This window comes from Mobula hypostoma, chromosome 15, assembly GCF_963921235.1.
Source record: "Mobula hypostoma chromosome 15, sMobHyp1.1, whole genome shotgun sequence".
NCBI classification, from domain to species: Eukaryota; Metazoa; Chordata; class Chondrichthyes; order Myliobatiformes; family Myliobatidae; genus Mobula; species Mobula hypostoma.
In genome coordinates, this window is record NC_086111.1 from 4,866,117 (window position 1) to 4,887,702 (window position 21,586).

At 43.7% G+C, this 21,586-nt stretch overlaps 1 protein-coding gene across 3 annotated transcripts in view; it reads right to left on the reverse strand.

Moving 5' to 3' along the window:
• The window catches only part of LOC134356657 (proline-rich transmembrane protein 3-like), a 212,486-nt gene that overhangs the window by 54,869 nt on the left and 136,031 nt on the right, over positions 1 to 21,586 (reverse strand). The window contains exon 5 of one of the 3 annotated variants that reach the window (XM_063067644.1): positions 20,713 to 20,821. The exons of the other annotated variants lie outside the window; for them this stretch is intronic. Coding sequence (XP_062923714.1) covers positions 20,786 to 20,821 — 36 coding nt within the window. The 3' untranslated portion in view covers positions 20,713 to 20,785. Of the gene's footprint in view, positions 1 to 20,712; positions 20,822 to 21,586 lie in introns of those variants that run through there. 3 annotated transcript variants of the gene reach the window in all.

A 21,586-nucleotide genomic window follows, 5' to 3' on the forward strand; every position in this document is an offset into this window, starting at 1 on the left:
GGGGGCAGGGGTTCAAGTTTTTGGATCATTGGGACCTCTTTTGGCGCAGGCGTGACCTGTACAAAAAGGATGGGTTACCCTTGAATCCTAGGGGGACCAATATCCTGGCAGGGAGATTAGCGGGGGCTACTGAGGTGACTTTAAACTAGAATGGTTGGGGGGTGGGAATCAAATTAAAGAGGCTAGGCGTGAGGAGGTTAGTTCACAACAGGGGGATGGGAACCAGTGCAGAGAGACAGGGGGATGTAAAGTGAGGGTAGAAGCAAAAAGTACCAAGGAGAAGAGTAAAAGTGGCAGGCCGACAAATCCAGGGCAAGCATTAAAAAGGGCCACTTTTCAACATAATTGTGTAAGGGCTAAGAGAGTTGTAAAGGAGCGCCTGAAGGCTTTGTGTGTCAATGCAAGGAGCATTCATAATAAGGTGGATGAATTGAAAGTGCAGATTGTTATTAATGATTATGATATAGTTGGGATCACAGAGACATGGCTCCAGGGTGACCAGGGATGGGAGATCAACGTTCAGGGATATTCAATATTCAGGAGGGATAGTCATGAAGGAAGGGGAGGTGGGGTGGCGTTGCTGGTTAAAGAAGAGATTAACGCAATAGAAAGGAAGGACATAAGCCAGGAAGATGTGGAATCGATATGGGTAGAGCTGCGTAACACTAAGGGGCAGAAGACGCTGGTGGGAGTTGTGTACAGGCCACCTAACAGTAGTAGTGAGGTCGGAGATGGTATTAAACAGGAAATTAGAAATGTGTGCAATAAAGGAACAGCAGTTATAATGGGTGACTTCAATCTACATGTAGATTGGGTGAACCAAATTGGTAAAGGTGCTGAGGAAGAGGATTTCTTGGAATGTATGCGGGATGGTTTTTTGAACCAACATGTTGAGGAACCAACTAGAGAGCAGGCTATTCTGGACTGGGTTTTGAGCAATGAGGAAGGGTTAATTAGCAATCTTGTCGTGAGAGGCCCCTTGGGTAAGAGTGACCATAATATGGTGGAATTCTTCATTAAGATGGAGAGTGACATAGTTAATTCAGAAACAAAGGTTCTGAACTTAAAGAGGGGTAACTTTGAAGGTATGAGACATGAATTAGCTAAAATAGACTGGCAAATGACACTTAAAGGATTGACGGTGGATATGCAATGGCAAGCATTTAAAGGTTGCATGGATGAACTACAACAATTGTTCATCCCAGTTTGGCAAAAGAATAAATCAAGGAAGGTAGTGCACCCGTGACTGACAAGAGAAATTAGGGATAGTATCAATTCCAAAGAAGAAGCATACAAATTAGCCAGAGAAAGTGGCTCACCTGAGGACTGGGAGAAATTCAGAGTTCAGCAGAGGAGGATAAAGGGCTTAATTAGGAAGGGGAAAAAATATTATGAGAGAAAACTGGCAGGGAACATAAAAACTGACTGTAAAAGCTTTTATAGATATGTAAAAAGGAAAAGACTGGTAAAGACAAATCCCCTACAGACAGAAACAGGTGAATTGATTATGGGGAGCAAGGACATGGCAGACCAATTGAATAATTACTTTGGTTCTGTCTTCACTAAGGAGGACATAAATAATCTTCCAGAAATAGTAAGGGACAGAGGGTCCAGTGAGATGGAGGAACTGAGCGAAATACTTGTTAGTAGGGAAGTGGTGTTAGGTAAATTGAAGGGATTGAAGGCAGATAAATCCCCAGGGCCAGATGGTCTGCATCCTAGAGTGCTTAAGGAAGTAGCCCAAGAAATAGTGGATGCATTAGTGATAATTTTTCAAAACTCGTTAGATTCTGGACTAGTTCCTGAGGATTGGAGGGTGGCTAATGTAACCCCACTTTTTAAAAAAGGAGGGAGAGAGAAACCGGGGAATTATAGACCGGTTAGCCTAACGTCGGTGGTGGGGAAGCTGCTGGAGTCAGTTATCAAAGATGTGATAACAGCACATTTGGAAAGTGGTGAAATCATCGGACAAAGTCAACATGGATTGGTGAAAGGAAAATCATGTCTGACGAATCTCACTGAATTTTTTGAGGATGTAACTAGTAGAGTGGATAGAGGAGAACCAGTGGATGTGGTATATTTGGATTTTCAAAAGGCTTTTGACAAGGTCCCACACAGGAGATTAGTGTGCAAACTTAAAGCACATGGTATTGGGGGTAAGGTATTGATGTGGATGGAGAACTGGTTAGCAGACAGGAAGCAAAGAGTGGGAATAAACGGGACCTTTTCAGAATGGCAGGCAGTGACTAGTAGGGTACCGCAAGGCTCAGTGCTGGGACCCCAGTTGTTTACAATATATATTAATGACTTGGATGAGGGAATTAAATGCAGCATCTCCAAGTTTGCGGATGACACAAAGCTGGGTGGCAGTGTTAGCTGTGAGGAGGATGCTAAGAGGATGCAGAGTGACTTGGATAGGTTGGGTGAGTGGGCAAATTCATGGCAGATGCAAATTAATGTGGATAAATGTGAAGTTATCCAGTTTGGTGGCAAAAATAGGAAAACAGATTATTATCTGAATGGTGGCCGATTAGGAAAAGGGCAGGTGCAACGAGACCTGGGTGTCATTATACACCAGTCATTGAAAGTGGGCATGCAGGTACAGCAGGCGGTGAAAAAGGCGAATGGTATGCTGGCATTTATAGCGAGAGGATTTGAGTACAGGAGCAGGGAGGTACTACTGCAGTTGTACAAGGCCTTGGTGAGACCACACCTGGAATATTGTGTGCAGTTTTGGTCCCCTAATCTGAGGAAAGACATCCTTGCCATAGAGGGAGTACAAAGAAGGTTCACCAGATTGATTCCTGGGATGGCAGGACTTTCATATGAAGAAAGACTGGATGAACTGGGCTTGTACTCGTTGGAATTTAGAAGATTGAGGGGGGATCTGATTGAAACGTATAAAATCCTAAAGGGATTGGACAGGCTAGATGCAGGAAGATTGTTCCCGATGTTGGGGAAGTCCAGAACAAGGGGTCACAGTTTGAGGATAAAGGGGAAGCCTTTTAGGACCGAGATTAGGAAAAACTTCTTCACTCAGAGAGTGGTGAATCTGTGGAATTCTCTGCCACAGGAAACAGTTGAGGCCAGTACATTGGCTATATTTAAGAGGGAGTTAGATATGGCCCTTGTGGCTACGGGGATCAGGGGGTATGGAGGGAAGGCTGGGGCGAGGTTCTGAGTTGGATGATCAGCCATGATCATAATAAATGGCGGTGCAGGCTCGAAGGGCCGAATGGCCTACTCCTGCACCTATTTTCTATATTTCTATGTTTCTATTTCCCTTTGGAGCAGTTCCCATTAAATCTTTCCAATCCATGTACCTGTCCAAGCACCTTTAAAAAGTCATTAATGTACCTGCCTTAACCACTTCCTCTGGCAGTTCATTCCACATACAGACCACCCTTTGGGAATCATTAAGAAACTGAGGTGTTTCGGAATTTCTCATGGAGAGTGGTAAACGTTTGAAATTTTCTCCCGGGGGTTGCGAAGGCTAGATCACTGTGGATATTTAAAGATGATGTGTAGATTTTATTTTCAAAGATCAACGAATTGAGAGCGATGGGGAACAGGCACAGAAAAGATGATAAGACCTGCGGAAGAGCAGCCATGATCATACAGAATACCGAGGCAAGCTTGAGGGGTCACGTGGCCTATTCCTGCTCGTATTTTCTTGTTTCCTATTTCTATACAGTTATTAAACTTGCTAATGAAATAGTCAAAATACCACATCAGTTCATCAGGTTTTCCTGCCTCGGTTAATATCTGCTCAATGGCACTTTACTAAGTACAGGAGTGGAAGCCAGCATGGTCTCCTGCTGCTGTAGACCACCCACTTCATGATTCAATGTGTTGAGCACTCCGAGCTGCTCTTCTGCACACCGCTGTTGTAAAGCGTGGTTGAGTTACTGTCGCCTTCCTGACAGCTCGAACCATTCTGGCCACTCTCCTCAGACCTCTCTTATTAATAAAGTGTTTTCACCTACAAAACTGCAACTCACTGGAATTTTTTGTTGTTTTTTGCACCATTTTCTGTAAACTCCAGAGACTGTTGTGTGTGAAAATCCCAGGAGATCAGCAGTGTCTGAGATACTCAGAATTGGCACCAACACGGTCAAAGTTTATTCCTCATTCTGATGTTTGGTCTGAGCAACAATCAAACCTCTTGACCATGTCGGCGTGCTTTTATGCAATGACTTGCAGCCACGTGATTGGCTGATTATATATATGCATTAATGAGCAGCTGTACAGATGTACCTAATAAAGTGGCTACTGAATGTATAATGTTTCATTTTCTTATCTGTTACATATGAGGAATAATATTGGAAAACCCATAACTATAACTGGGATCTGGGTGCATAGTACTGGTTAGGGTCAGGCATGTCTTTTATTCCACCACTCTTTCTCCCACTTAACAGCCCTTGCAGACTCCCTAGACTGGTTAATTTAATAAGGGGTATCAGAGCTGTTACTGGTAACTAGAGTGAAGGTTCACTTAAACCTGCGAGAGGAGTATTCCAACAGTAGCGGCATTAATAAATGGACTGCCTCAGTATTGAAGGACTGATAGTTAAGTGTCTATGTTGTACAGCACCAATAGCAACTCTGTGTACACTTGGAAACAGTGTTATTGTACTGTTCAGAACTAGCAACAAAAATTCAAGGTTCTTTGGTGCAGAACACCCTTAACAAGGGGATGGATATGGGTCAAATTTCAAAACAAAACTGAATCTTACAAAGTTGAAAAAGACAAATAACCTTCAAACATGTTTGTGTTTTGTGAACATTTTGAGTTGCAAAAACAATTATGCTGTCACAATGGAAGGTAACAAGTGGGAACGTAATATTCTGCAGTAGGATATGAGAGAGGGAGAGAGAGAGAGAGGAAGAGAGCTGGTGGGGGGGGGGACTGAGACAGGGAAGTGGAAACAATTTTGTTTCCAGTCACTTTAATAATCAGGTGGTTTTGATCTTGATTGTTTCTCTTCTATACTGGTGAAACCATAAAACAAAAAAAAGAATTAGACCATTCAGCCCATCGAGTCTGCGCTACCATTCAATCATGGCTGATATTTTTATTGTCAGTCTCCCTCTTTTTAGCTGCAATACGTAACCCCTTTACCAACCAAAAACATATCAATCCCTTCCTAAATGCACTCAATCACTTGTCCTCCTCAGCCCTCTGTGGCAAAGAATTTGATAAATTCACCACCCTCAGACTGAAGAAATTTCCTCCTCATTTGTTTTAAAGGGACATCCCTTCATTCTGAGGCTGTGCCCTTGGATCCTAGACTCCCCTATTAATAGGAACATTCTCTTTTCATCCACTCTGTCCAGGGTTATGTTTCAATGAGATTCCACACCCCCCTCCCACCACCACCAGCTTTCTGACCAGGCCCAGAGACAGGAAGAGTTAAAGGGAGATGAGCATTCGGGTTTAGATGTTTCTGTTAACACCAAGTTTAGAGGCACAAGCACTGTGATGGAGAGAGAGGGATAATTATTCTGATACTTCGAAGTCCAAAGTCAAGTTAAAGTAAATTTATAATCAAGTACATATATGTCACTATATACAACCCCGTGATTAATTTTCTTGCAGGCATTCACAGTAAATACAAGAAACACAATATATCAATGAAAGACAGCACCCAACAGAGCACACAAACAGCCAATTCCCAAAAAGACAACAAAGTATGAAAATACAAAAATAAACAAAATGTATGGTTGAATGAAAATTAAACTTGAACTTTATAATCAATAGCATAGTGGTTAGCACAACACGTTACAGTACCAGCGACCCGGGTTCATTTCCTGCCGCTGGCTGTTAGGAGTTTGTATAAGTGCATCCCATGATCACGTCGGTTCCCTCCGGGTGCTCTGGTTTCCTCCAACAGTCCAAAGAAGTAGTGGTTGGTAGGTTATTTGGTCACTGTACATTGTCCCGTGGTTAGGCTAGGATTAAATGGGGAAACTGCTGGGGGGGGGGAGCGGCTCAAGGAGCCGGAAAGGCAGGCCCTGGATGGTGGGGTCCCTGATGATAGGTGCCGCTTTCCTGTGATAGCGCTCCGTGTAGATGTGCTTAAAGGGGGTCCGGCACGCCAGAGGTAATCTTTCATGAGATGCTCCAGCAAGGATTCTCCGCTCCCTCCAACATTCTATTGAACAGTTTGGAAAAAAATGTTACTAATGCTTTGGGGAGCTGAGCCGAAGAAGAAAGAAGGGAATACGGAGAGTGGCGAGATTCTGGGTTGGGAGAGGGAGAGTGGTTGAGAGATGAGGGACGGGGGTAAGGGAGAGCAGAAATGTGTGCGGAAGTGTGGGAGGGAGGTGGACAGGGAATTAGAAAGGGCAAGGGAAAACTGGCAAGGAACAAGGCAGTTCTACGACAGGGCAGAGGACAGAATTGTCATACAATTTGATGGTGTTGAGACGTGGGAGCTGATGGTGGGAAAAGTAAAGAGACAGCGCGAAGTGCAAACAGTTTCAGCAGAACCAATCTCATCCGCCGGCGCTGGGAAAGTAATATAAGCGGTGGTTGTAGAATGACTGACGAGAACTGATCTGTTGTCCTCCAAGCTGTGGGTGGATGAGTACACAAAATCTCCTTGTTAACTTTATCTGCCAGAAATTGGAAAGCCAAACGTGCTCAAAGCAATATTCAAAACGTGTACCAACAGAAAAGGCGCGATTACGCAAAGCCCCTCCCCACCCCAGATTTGGTTCTTTTCATATCTTCTATTTCTTTCTCGAATTTCCCAAACCCACAGGCAACTCGACTCTCAATGCTTGATTTAAATATTACTGAACCCGGTCTCTCCCTTATCCCTTTTCGGGTGGGGGAAGAAGTGTTGAACCTCAGATTGTAGGGAGGGATTCGAAATCCAAGGAGTAAATTCCGTTCTCCAAAGGCGATGAAGATATAAAATAACAAAAGTGTTACTCGCACCTGATATTGACTTAGGCGCACTTTTGCAGAGTTTGGGAAAGTTTGCTACTTACTGGAGCCGAGATCCGGCATCGCCAGCCTGTGTTGTGCCACGTGACTGGCCGCTGCTCTGGAGACTGAAATCGACACCCACGTTTCAATAAACAGAGGCAACCCAGAAAGAATAGCGGAAAACAGTTACACTCATAGCGAAAAACCAAAAAAAACACACACACACAGAACAAAGTACAGGGGATAAATATCAGGTACCACAACAAAACAAGGAGAGATATCTGAGAAATTTTAACTTCGCTGACAAGAAACAAGGGCAGGTGAGGAAATACTGTTGAAAGCAGTCAAGGGAAACTCAACAATGAGCGGAGAAAAACAACCATAAAAGAGAAAGGAAAAGCAGATAAGTAAAATACAGAGAATAGATATAAAACACAAACGAGAGAGAAACAAAGATTAAAATGGCCAAAAAAAAAATCCAGAGGGGAAAACAGAGCGGAGCGACGGTGGGAAAGAACAAATCAGCAGTTGCATAGAATGAAGAGCCCTGCAGAGAATGTTCCTAAATGCAAATACAAGTGGCAAGGAACTGACCGGAATACACAGAATTATTAGATCACAACGTGGAAATGAACAGAAAGACTTCTGTAATTTTTTTTAAAGATCAAAGTAAATTTACCATTGAAGTACTATGTCCACTGAGTGGCCACTTCACTCGGTACAGTGGTACACCGCGGCAATGCAGTCACCTGACAGTAACTCAATGCATCAAAGCATGCAGACATGGCCAAGAGGTTCCGTTGTTGTTCAGACCAAACATCAGAATGGGGAACAAATGTGATCTAAGTGACTTTGACCATGATTATTGATGCCGGACGGAGTCGTCTGAGTATCTCAGAAACTGCTCATCTCCTTGGAATTTCAAACACAACAGTTTCTAGAGTTCACAGAGAATGGTACAATTTTTTAAAAATCCAGTGAGTGGCAATTCTGTGGGCAAAAATGCTTTGTTAATGAGAGAGGTGAGAGGAGAATGGGCAGACTGTCTCAAGGTGACAGTAACTCAGATAACCATATGGTACAACAGTGGTGTGCAGAAGAGCATCTCTGAACACACAACTCATCAAACTTAAAGTGGATGGGCTACAGCTGCCAAATACACACAAGGTTCCACTCCTGAACCTAACAAAGTGGCCACTAAATATCTTTGTCACTACGTAACTACTGGGACATTCATTTTCTTGCAGGTAATCACAGTAGAACAAAGAAATACAATAGAATCAATGAAAAAGTACACACAACAAAGATGACCAAACAACCAATATGCAAAAGAAGACAAATGCACAAATACAAAAACACAGATGACGATGATGATATTAATAATAAGAAGAATAATGATGAGAAAATACTTAATACTGAGAACATAATTTGAAGAGTCCTTGAAAGTGAGTCCATAGGTTGTGTTCAGTGATCAGCTCAGCATTGTGGTGAATAAAGTGGTTCTGGGCCTGATGGTTGAAGCACAATAACTGCTCCTGAATCTGACGGTGTGGGACCTAGGGCTCCTGTACCTCCTGTCTAGAGGTGAGCCTGGACTGGATGGTGGGGGCCATTATGGATGCTGCTTTTCTGTATCAGCACTCTGTGTAAATGTGCTCAAAGGTAGGGCTGTGTTGGAGAGGAAATGCACTGCGTTTCCATTATTGTTACTTAGAACCCCCTACCTTACAGACTGAGAGAGCATCTTTAAAAGATTGCAACAGATCAGGAATGCTGATGGCCACTGCTTCCACAAGGGCTATTTATTTTGTGACAGCATTAAACATTCAACCCCTCAATTACATCTAATCTATTTGTTTCAGCTACCTCCCATGGTAACCAATTCCACATTCTCATCACTCTGTCAGCAAAGCAAAGGTTCCCTTGTTTTCTCTATAGGATTTCATCATCTGGCTTCTGCTGCTGTAGCCCATCCACTTCAAGGTTTGACATGTTGCTTTCCTGCACACCATTGCTATAACACGTGGTTATTTGTTTACTATTGCCTTCCTGTCAGCTTGAACCAGCTTCCTCGGACTTCTCTCATTAACAAGGCATTTTCACCCACTGCCACTCACTGAATATATTTTTGTTTTTCACACTATTCTCTGTAAACTCCAGAGACTGTTGTGTGTGAAAATCACAGGAGATCAGCAGTTTCTGAGATACTCAAACTATCCAATCTGGCACCAACAACCACCCCATGGTCAAAGTTACATAGATCATGTTCTTCCCTATTCTGATGTTTGGTCTTAACAACACCTGAACCTCTTGACCATGTAAGTAGTAAGAATGTGATCTAAAATTACAACAGGAGATAGGAAATACATGCCAAAAGAGAAATGTTACAATAGTCATTGGAGATTTCAATATGCAGGTAGATTGGAAAAATCAGTTTGGTTCCACATCCCAAGAGGGAGAATTTCTGGAGTGTCAATGAGATGGCTTTTTAGAGCAGCTCATGGTTGAGCCCATCAGAGGATCAGCTATTCTGGATTGGGTGTTGTGCAATGAACCAGAATTGATGACAGAGCTTAAGGTAAATGAACCCTTACAAATGAATGATGATAATATGATTGCGTTCACCCTGAAATTTGTGAAGGAGAAGCTAAAGTCAGATGTATCAGTGGAGTAAAGGGTATTACAGAGGCATGACTAAGCGAGGAGTTGGTCAGAATTGATTGGAAAAGGATGGTGGTAGGGATGACTGTGGAGCAGCAATGGCTGGCATTTCTGGAAGTAATTCAGAAGGCACAGGATATCTACAACTCAAAGAGGAAAAGGTATTCTAAAAGCAGGGTGACGAACAAGAGAAGGCAAGACCAACAGAAAAGCCAAGAAGAGGGCATATATTTAGAGACTAAAATTTAGTGGAAAGTTAGAGGATTGGGAAGCTTTTAAAAATCAACAGAAGGCAACTAAAGGAGTCATTAAGAAGGAAAAGATGAAAAACGAAAGTAAGCTAGCCAATAATATTAAATATGATACCAAAAGTTTCCTCAGATACATAAAGTGTAAAAGAGGAGAGAGTGAAAGTTGGACCACTAGAAAATGATGCTGGAGAGATAGTAATGGGGGCAAGGAAACGGTGGATGATCTGAATAGGTATTTTGCATCAGTCTTCACTGTGGAAGACACTAGCAGTGTGGTTCCAGAGTGTCCAGGGTTAGAAGTGTGTGAAGTTGCCATTACTGGGGAGAAGGGTCTTGGGAAACTGAAAGGTCTGATGGTAGTTAAGTCTCCAGGACCAGATGGTGTACACCACAGGGTTCTGAAAGAGGAGGCAATAGTAATGATCTTTCAAGAATCACTAGTTTCAGGAATGGTTCCCGAAGACTGGAAAATTGCAAATGTCAGAGGCAGAAGGAAAGAAATTGCAGGCCAGTTAGTCTGACCTCAGTGGTTGGGAAGATGTTGGAATTGATTGTTAAGCATGTGGTTTCAGGGTATTTGGAGCCACGTGATAAAATAGGCTATAATCAGCATGGTTTCCTCAAGGCAAAGTCTTGCCTGACAAATCTGTCGGAATTCTTTGAGGAAGTATCAAGCAGGATAGACAAAGGGCAATCAGTTGAGGTTGTGTACTTGGATTTTCAGGGGCCTTTGACAAGGTGCCATACATGAGGCTGCTTAATAAGAGGCCATGGAAAGATACTAGCATGGATAAATCAGTGGCTGACTGGCAGGAGGCAAAGAGTAGGAATAAAAGGAGCCTTGTCTGGTTGGCTGCCGGTGACTAGTGGTGTTCCAAAGGGGTCTGTGTTGAGACCGATTATTTTTACATTATATGTCATTGACTTGGATGATGGAATCGATGGCTTTGTTGCAAAGATAGGTGAAGGGGCAGGAAGCTTTGAGGAAATAGAGAGGCTATAGAAGGACTTCGAGAGATTAGAAGAAAAAATTACAAAGTAGAAGAAAAGTGGCAGATGGAATACAATGTCAAGAAGCGTATGGTCATGCACTTTTGTAGAAGAAACAAAAGGATAGACTATTTTTTAAATGGAGAGAAAATTCAAAAATCTGAAGCTCAAAACGACTTGGGAGTCCTTGTGCAGAACTCCCTAAAGGTTAATTTGCAGGTTGAGTCGGCAGTGAGGAAGGCAAATGAAATGTTAGCATTCATTTCACAAGTACTAGAATATAAAAGCAAGGATATAATGCTGAGACTTTATAAGGCATTGGTGGGGCCTTACTTGGAGTATTATGAGCAGTTTTGGACCCCTTATCTTAGAAAGGATGTGCTGACACTGGAGAGAGTTCAAAGGAGTTGCACAAAAATGGCTTGTCGTATGAAGATTGTTTGCTGGTGAGTGAGTGGGCCAGTGAAAGGGTGGAGCTTTGAGGCTTTGACGAGAAGAGGCGGAGGACGAGCTTGTTCCCAGTTAGTCTTTACAATGCTCCTGAGACGGTGATGTGCCTCTCATGTGAGATGTGGCAGTCGTGGGGGGACTCCCCTCTCCCGCAGAGTCACATCTGCCAGAAGTGCATACGGCTGGGCGATCTGGAAGACCGTGTTAGGAATCTGGAGCAGCAGCTGGATGACCTTCGACTGGTAAGAGAGAATGAGGCAGTCATAGATGAGAGCTACAGGGAGGTAGTCACACCTAGGCTGCCAGAAGCAGGTCATTGGGTGTCAGTCAAAGGGGGGAAAGTGAAGGTGAGCAGACAGGTAGTGCAGAGCACCCCTGTAGCCATTCCCCTGAATAATAAGTTTACCATCCTGGATACTGTTGGCGGGGACGACTGACCAGGTGTGAGCCACGGTGGCAGGGCCTCCGGCACTGAGTCTGACCCAGTGGTGCAGAAGGGTGGGACGGAGAAGAGGAGAGCTGTCGTCATTGGAGACTCTATAGTCAGGGGAGCAGACAGGAGATTTTGTGGATGTGAGAAGGGCACCTGCATGGTTTGTTGGCTCCTGGGTGCCAGGGTCGGGGATGTCTCTGACCGGGTGCACGACATCCTAGTACGAGAGGGGAAACAACCAGAAGTTGTGATACATGTTGGCACCAACAAAATAGGCAGGAAGAGGGATGAGGTCCTGAAGTGTGAGTTTCGGGAACTAGGCAGAAGGCTGAAGAACAGGATCTCAAGGGTGGCGTTCTCAGGATTGCTGCCAGTGCTACGTGACAGTGATGGTAAGAATTGGAGGAGATGGCAGTTAAATGCATGGCTGAGGAGTTGGTGCAGGGAGCAGGGTTTTAGATTTTTGGATCATTGGGATCTCTTCTGGGGAAGGTGGGACCTGTACAGATTGGATGGGTTGCACCTGAACTCGAGGGGGAGCAATATCCTTGCAGGTAGGTTTGCTAGCATGGTTTGGGAGGGGTTAAACTAATTTGCAAGGGGGATGGGACCCAGAGCGATAAAGCAGTGAAAGAAGTGCATGGAGTAAAGCCAGATCTAACATATAAAGAGGCTTTGAGGAAAGAGAAGCAGAATAAAGGGTGTAAAGGTAGTAAGGTAGAAGGGCTAAAGTGCGTGTACTTCAATGCAAGAAGCATCAGGAACAAAGGTGATGAACTGAGAGCTTGGGTACATACATGGAATTATGATGTAGTGGCCATTACAGAGACTTGGCTGGCACCAGGGCAGGAATGGATTCTCAATATTCCTGGATTTCAGTGCTTTAAAAGGGATAGAGAGGGGGGAATAAGGGGAGGAGGGGTGGCATTACTGGTCAGGGATACTATTACAGCTACAGAAAGGGTGGGTAATGTAGCAGGAGCCTCTTTTGAGTCAATATGGGTGGAAGTCAGGAACAGGAAGGGAGCAGTTACTCTATTGGGGGTATTCTATAGGCCCCCTGGTAGCAGCAGAGATACAGAGGAGCAGATTGGGAGGCAGATTTTGGAAAGGTGCAAAAATAACAGGCTTGTTATCATGGGTGACTTTAACTTCCCTAGTATTGATTGGCACCTGATTAGTTCCAAGGGTTTAGATGGGGCAGAGTTTGTTAAGTGTGTCCAGGACAGATTCCTGTCACAGTATGTTGACAGGCTGACTAGGGGGAATGCCATACTAGATCTAGTATTAAGTAACAAACCGGGTCAGGTCACGGATCTCTCAGTGGGTGAGCAACTGGGGGACAGTGACCACCGCTCCCTGGCCTTTAGCATTATCATGGAAAAGGATAGAATCAGAGACGACAGGAAAATTTTTAATTGGGGAAGGGCAAATTATGAGGCTATAAGGCTGGAACTTGTAGGTGTGAATTGGGATGATGTTTTTGCAGGGAAATGTACTATGGACATGTGGTCGATGTTTAGGGATCTCTTGCAGGATGTTATGGATAAATTTGTCCGGGTGAGGAAGATAAAGAATGGTAGGGTGAAGGAACCATGGGTGACAAGTGAGGTGGAAAATCTAGTCAGGTGGAAGAAGGCAGCATACATGAGGTTTAGGAAGCAAGGATCAGATGGGTCTATTGAGGAATATAAGGTAGCAAGAAAGGAGCTTAAGAAGGGGCTGAGAAGAACAAGAAGGGGGCATGAGAAGGCCTTGGCGAGTAGGGTAAAGGAAAACCCCCAAGGCATTCTTCAATTATGTGAAGAACAAAGGATGACAGGAGTGAAGTTAGGACCGATTAGAGATAAAGGTGGGAAGATGTGCCTGGAGGCTGTGGAAGTGAGCGAGGTCCTCAATGAATACTTCTCTTTGGTATTCACCAATGAGAGGGAACTTGATGATGGTGAGGACAATATGAGTGAGGTTGATGTTCTGGAGCATGTTGATATTAAGGGAGAGGAGGTGTTGGAGTTGTTAAAATACATTAGGATGGATAAGTCCCCGGGCCTGACGGAATATTCCCCAGGCTGCTCCACGAGGCAAGGGAAGAGATTGCTGAGCCTCTGGCTAGGATCTTTATGTCCTCGTTGTCTACGGGAATGGTACTGGAGGATTGGAGGGAGGCGAATATTGTCCCCTTGTTCAAAAAAGGTAGTAGCGATAGTCCGGGTAATTATAGACCAGTGAACCTTACGTCTGTGGTGGAAAAGCTGTTGGAAAAGATTCTTAGAGATAGGATCTATGGGCATTTAGAGAATCATGGTCTGATCAGGGACTGTCAGCATGGCTCTGTGAAGGGCAGATCGTGTCTAACAAGCCTGATAGAGTTCTTTGAGGAGGTGACCAGGCATATAGATGAGGGTAGTGCAGTGGATGTGATCTATATGGATTTTAGTAAGGCATTTGACAAGGTTCCACATGGTAAGCTTATTCAGAAAGTCAGAAGGCATGGGATCCAGGGAAGTTTGGCCAGGTGGATTCAGAATTAGCTTGCCTGCAGAAGGCAGAGGGTCATGGTGGAGGGAGTACATTTGGATTGGAGGATTGTGACTAGTGGTGACCCACAAGGATCAGTTCTGGGACCTCTACTTTCCGTGATTTTTATTAACGACCTGGACGTGGAGATAGAAGGGTGGGTTGGCAAGTTTGCAGACGACACAAAGGTTGGTGGTGTTGTAGATAGTGTAGAGGATTGTCGAAGATTGCAGAGAGACATTGATAGGTTGCAGAAGTGGGCTGAGAAGTGGCAGATGGAGTTCAACCCGGAGAAGTGTGAGGTGGTACACTCTGGAAGGACAAACTCCAAGGCAGAGTACAAAGTAAATGGCAGAATACTTAGTAGTGTGGAGGAGCAGAGGGATCTGGGGGTACATGTCCACAGATCCCTGAAAGTTGCCTCACAGGTGGATAGGGTAGTTAAGAAAGCTTATGGGGTGTTGGCTTTCATAAGTCGAGGGATAGAGTTTAAGAGTCGTGAGGTAATGATGCAGCTCTATAAAACTCTGGTTAGGCCACACTTGGAGTACTGTGTCCAGTTCCGGTCGCCTCGCTATAGGAAGGATGTGGAAGCATTGGAAAGGGTACAGAGGAGATTTACCAGGATGCTACCTGGTTTAGACAGTATGGATTATGATCAGAGATTAAGGGAGCTAGGGCTTTACTCTTTGGAGAGAAGGATGATGAGAGGAGACATGATAGAGGTGTACAAGATATTAAGAGGAATATATAGAGTGGACAGCCAGCACCTCTTCCCCAGGGCACCACTGCTCAATACAAGAGGACATGGCTTTAAGGTAAGGGGTGGGTAGTTCAAGGGGGATATTAGAGGAAGGTTTTTTATTCAGAGAGTGGTTGGTGCGTGGAATGCACTGCCTGAGTCAGTGGTGGAGGCAGATACACTAGTGAAATTTAAGAAATTACTAGACAGGTATATGGAGGAATTTAAGGTGGGGGGTTATATGGGAGGCAGGGTTTGAGGGTCGGCACAACAATGTGGGCCGAAGGGCCTGTACTGTGCTGTACTTTTCTATGTTCTATATTCACTAGAGTTCAGAAGGATGAGGGGTGACTCATCAAATGGTGAAAGGTCTTGATAGAGTGGATATGGAGAGGATGGTGGGAGATTCTAGGACCAGTGGACGCAACCTCCGAATAGAGGTGTGTACTCTTAGAATGGAGATGAGGAAGAATTTCTTTAGCCAGAGAGTAGTGAATCTGTGGAATTCATTGACACAGGCAGCTGTAGAGGCCAAGTCTTTATGAATATTTAAGGCAGAGGTTGATAGGCTATTGATTAGTCATGGCATGAATGGAATACAGGGAGAAGGCAGGAGTTTGGGACTGAGAGGAATAATGGATCAGACATGATGAAATGGCAGAGTAGACTTGTTGGGCTGAATGGCTTAATTTGTTCCTATACCTTATGGTCTTACAAGACCACAAGATCATAAGACATAGGAGCAGAATTAGGCCAGTCAGCCAATTGAGTCTGCCATTCCAACATGGCTAATCCCATATCCCACGCAACCCCATACACTTACCTTATTGCCATAGCCTTCGATGCCCTGAGCGATCAGGAAACTATCCACTTCTGCCTTAAATATACCCATGGACTGCACCTCCACCGCAATCTGTGGCAGATAATTCTACAGCTTCACTACTCTCTGGCTAAAAGAGTTCCTCCTTACTTATGTTCTAAAAGGTTGCCCCTCAATTTTGAGGTTGTGTCCTCCAGTTCTGGATACTCTCACCATAGGAAACATTCTCTCCACCTCCACCCTATCTAGTCCTTTCAACATTCAGTAGGTTTCAATGAGATCCCCACGCATTCTTCGAAATTCCAGTGAGTACAAGCCTAAAGTTGCCAAACACTCCTCATATGTTAACCTCTTCATTCCTGGAATCATCCTTGTGAATCTCCTCTGGACCCTCTCCAATGACAACACATCCTTTCTGAGGTATGGGGCCCAGAATTGTTGATAGTATACCTAGTGCGGTTGAGTAGTATCTTCTAATGTTGAGCCTTTATCTCCTTACTTTTATATTCTATTCCCCTTGAAGTAAATCCAATATTGCGTTTGCCTTCTTTACCAGACTCAACCTGTAAATTAACATTCTGGGAGTCATGCAGAATTCCCTCTGCACCTCTGAAGTTTCAATTTTCTCCCCATTTAGATAATAGTCCACCCTATTGTTCCTTTTACAAAAATGTATTATTCATACATTTTCCAACACTGTATTCCATCTGCCACTTTTTTGCTCATTCTTCAAATTTGACCAAGTCCTGCTGCAATTGCGTTGCTTCCTCAGCACTACCTACCCCCCCCACCTATCTTTGTACCATCCGCAACCTTGCCACAAAGCCATCAATTCCATTATCCAAATCATTGACTAACAGTGTGAAAAGTAGTGGTGTCAATACCGCTAGTGGTGACCCCTGAGGAACACCACTAGCCACCGGCAGCCCACAAGAAAATACCCCTTTTATTCCCACTCTCTGCCTCCTGCCTGTCAGCCAGTCTGCTATCCATGTCAGTATCTTTCCCTAAATCCATAGAATTTTATTTTGTTAAGCAGCCTTGTGTGGCACCTTATCAAATGCCTTTTGAAAATAAAATAAATGACATCCACTGCCTCTCCTTTGTCCACCCTGCTTGTTACTTCCTCAAAAAACTCTAACAGATTTATCAGGCAAGATTTCCCTTCACAGAAACCATGCTGACTTTGACTTATTTTATCATTAGGCTCCAAGTACCCTGAAACCTCATCCTTAGTAATAGACTCCTACACTTGCCCAACTACTGAGGTTAGGCTAACTGGCCTATAATTTCCTTCTTTTGCCTTCCTCCACTCTAAAAGAGTGGAGTGACATTTGCAATCTTCCAGACCTGTGGGACCACACAAGAATCAAATGTTGCTTGAAAGATCATGACCAATGCATCCGTTATTTCTTCAGCAACCTCCCTCAGCACTCTGGGATGTGGTCCGTCTGGCCCAGGTGACTTATCCACCTTAAGACCTTTGATCTTGCCTAAAATTTTTTCCTTTGTAATAGCAATGGCAGTCACTCCTGCTCCTTGACACTCACGGACCTCTGGCAAACTGCTAGTGTCTTCCACAGTGAAGACAGATGCAAAGTACTCACTGAGTTCATCTGCCATTTCTTTGTCCCCATTACTACCTCACCAGCATCATCTTCCAGTTGTCTAGTATCAATTCTCACCTCCCTTTTACTCTTTATATAACTGAAAAAAAGCTTTTGGTGTTTGCTTTATATTATTGGCTAGTCTTCCCCCATGTTTCCTCTTTTCCCTTCTTATAGCTTTTTAGCTGCCTTTTGTTGGATTTTAAAGCTTCCCAATCACTTTTGCTACCTTACATGCCCTTTCCTTGGTTTTTATGCAGTCTTTAACTTCCTTTGTTAGCCATGCTTGCCTACCCCTGCCATCTGAGAACAACTTCTTCTGTGGGACATATCTATACTGTGCCTTATGTACCACTTCCACAAACTTCAGCCATCTCTGTCCTGTTGTCATCCCCACCAGTATCCTCCTCCAAACTACCTGGGTAAGCTCCTCTCTCATGCCTCTGTAATTCCCTTTATTCCATTGCGATACTGATACATGTGAGTTATGCTTCTCCCTCTCAAATTGCAGCATGAATTCAATCATATTATGATCACTGCCTCCTAAGGGTTCCTTTACATTAAGCTCCCTAATAAGATCTGGGTTATTACATAACACACAATCTAAGATAGCTTTTCCCCGAGTAGGCTCGAGCACAAGCTGCTCTAAAAAGCCATCTTGTAGGCATTCAACAATTTCCCTCTATTGTGATCCGACACTAACCTGATTTTCCCAATCCCCTTGCATATTGAAGTACCCCATTACAATTGTGTCATTACCCTTATTACATGCCTTTTCCAGCTCCCTTTGCAATCTCAACCCCACATCTTGGCTACTATTTGGAGGCCTAAATATTTGATTCCCATATTTTCTACCCTTGCCATTTCTTAACTCCACCCACAAAGATTCAACATTCTCTGACCCTCTGTCACCTCTTTCTAAAGATGTAATTCCATCTCTTACCAACAGAGCTACACCACCGTCTATGCCTTCCTGCCTGTCCTTTAAATGCAAGTACATCATCTGATTTTAAGCTCCCAACTATGGCCTTCTTTCCAATACTACTCAGTGATGCCAATGTGCATGCTTACATCTGCATGCTTTTATGCACTGAGTTGCTGCCACATGATTGGCCGATTAGATATTTGTGGTAATGAGAGGTTGTACAAGTGTACTTAATAAAGTGGCCACTGAGTGGGGAATTAAGAGAAGGATTGAAGACTGCAGGCAGAGAAAAGAGAAGGTGCATACAGAACATAAAATGCCATTCAAGGAGGGGACAAACCCCTCTTTCCTTCGTCTTATTGGCAACATTTCCCTTTCCCTCCATTCCAGATTACGAAATTCAATACTGCTATGACTTAAAAATGGTTTGGGAATGCATAAATGCAAGTCTCTCTTTCTTAGCAGGTCCTGTTTTCAAATAATCATCTGCACCAAATAACCTTTGTCTAACAATGGACAGTTTCTGACTTGTATTGAAAAGCCAAAAGCTGCACATGCTGCAATTCCGAGATAAGTTCTGGTGAAGGGTCATTGACCAGAAACATTGATTCTGTTTCTCTTCATAGATGCTGCCAGACCTTCTAATTATTACCAATAGTATTCTCCATTTTTATTTTCGAAGAGTATGGGTGAGAATTTTCTCTATGTATTATTTTATTCAGTCTGCTCTTCGCTTTGCAGTAAAAGAATGAATTCGAAAGTGCATAACGATCAGACTTCAATTCCAATGATTATTTCTTTTGTTTTTTTTTGTCTGAAGTCTTTTCCTGAGGGAACAATACTTCAGCTGCGTGAATTGCTCAAAATCAGGGGGTACTTGCCATGTTTGTTTCGTCAATCCTGGTACTTAGCTGCTGCACTGGAGGTCTCAGGGTTACCCCTCCACAGATGTGGCTATCAAATGTTAAACATTTCCCTGCAGGCCTCATATTATTGTAGGCATCAGCAGAAATGCAACCATTTCTGTCAGCAGCAAACATCTCAGAGAGTCATATCGTACCACAGCACAGAAACAGGCCTATTGGCTCACCTAGTCTGTGCCGCTCTGGTCTTCTGCCTAGTCTGATCTATCCTCCCTCATTTATGTACCTATCCAAACTTCTCTTAACTGTTACAGATCACCTCGCTTCTATCTCTTCTACTGACAATTCACACCACCATCTGATTGAAGAAACTGCCCCTCAATTTTTCCTTAAGTATTTCACCTTTTACCATAAACCTCTGACCTGCAGTTCTACTCTCACCCAACCTCAGGAGAAAAAGCCTGTATGCATTCATTCTACTGATACCCTTCGTAGTTTTGTATACCTCTATAAGATGTCCCCTCGTTCTCCTGTGCTCCAGGGAATAAAGTCTGAACCCATTCAATCTTTCCCTGTAACTCAGCTGCTCAAGCTCCAGCAACATCCTTGTAAAATTTCCCTGAACTCCTTCAAGCTTATTGATATCTTTCCTATGCATAAGTGACAGGAACTGCACATAGTGCTCCAAATCTGGCCACATCTTATACAACCTTAACACAAAATCCCAGCTCCTGCAGTGCCCTGATTTAGGAAGGTCATTATGCCGAAAGCTCTATTTATGACCCGAAATAGAGGGTGAGAATGGAAGATGCCACTTTCAAGGAATTCCCAGGTTCATCAGTCCCTTCTTAATTGTCAGCATTGTCTCATCCTGAAACCCTTGTCTGCTTCAGATTGTTTGGATGAGTTTGCACTGCCCCATCCAGCTGGACTCCATTTCTGAATGCCACTCCACAATTTCTCTGATGAAAGATTAGCTTCATTTGTCAACATCTGCATCGAGATATACAGTGAAATGTATTGTTTGTGTCAAATCAAATCAGCAAAGATATGCTGGGGTGGCCCACAAATGTCACCACACTTCTGCTGCCATTCACAGCACGCCCACAACACACTATTAATTAACTGCTTTTGCACCTCTCTCCTCAGCGAGTCATTGCTTCACACAGCAAGGGAGATGGCTCTTCAGATCATAAAGTTCACATGAACCATCAAGCACCCATGAACTCTAATCCCATTTTTATTCTCACTTCATTCTCATTGCCCTCCCCCTGAATTTTACCACTCTCCTACATATGAAGATAATTTACAGCAGCCACTTACCCCGGCAGACTGTACATCTTCAGGGTGTTTGTAGGAAAGCAGAGCACCTGGGAAAACCCACAGAGTCACAGGAAGAAGATGCAAACTCCACATGAACAGCATCAGGAGGTTTGGATTGAACTCAGGTCATTGGAACACTGTTGGCTGCACCACTGCCCACCTCTACATGTTTAAAGGTCAAACAATTAGGCACCTGGTCCTATTGCTTCTTTCTTTAACGGTATTCATCTGTGTCTGATCCACACCTTGAGATGGGTTGAGCCAACTTACCAGTGTAATTGAAAGAAGTGCGGCTGTGCTTTCTGATTGAAGAGAAATTCAAAAGTCAGAGAAAAATCTACATACATCCGTCTCTCTGAATAGAAATCAAGATCAGAAAATGTGGAGCAACAGACAGAGACACTGGAGGAACTTAGTGGGTCAGACATTGTCTATGGAGAGAAATGGACAGTCAGTGTTTCAGGTCAAGACCCTTCATCTGGATTGTAACTATGTACAACCCTGAGGTTCATTTTCTCACGGGCAACCACAAAAGAGGTTCACAAGGTAGATTCTGGAGATGAGGAGGTTAGCTTATGGGAAGAGATTGAGTTGTCTAGTTGATTGAGTTATGCACACTGGAATTCAGAAGAATGAGAAGAGATCTTATAGAACTATATAAAACTATGAAAGGAATGGATAAGATAGAGGCAGGAAAATTGTTCCCACTGGCAGGTGAGACCAGAACTAGGGGGCATAGCCTCAAGATTCAGGAGAATAGCTTTAGGATGGAGCTAAGGAGAAGCTGCTTTTCCTAGAGAGTGGTGTGGAATTCTCTTGCCAGGGAAGAAGTGAATAGCAGGGAAGCAGGGAGAAGAGAATACCTCTTTTTTTTGCATTGGGAATTAAGTGTTCTAGGGAAAAGGCAGAAAGTGCAGTGAACCTACAAGCAGATCAGCCATGATTTTATTAAATGGCAGAGCAGGTTCAGCTGGCTGACTGGGTCAGGTGGCCTACCCCTGCTCCTACTTCTTATGAAAAGTGAAACAATTCCCACCTTGCAAAACTGAGGTTTTTACTGATTGATT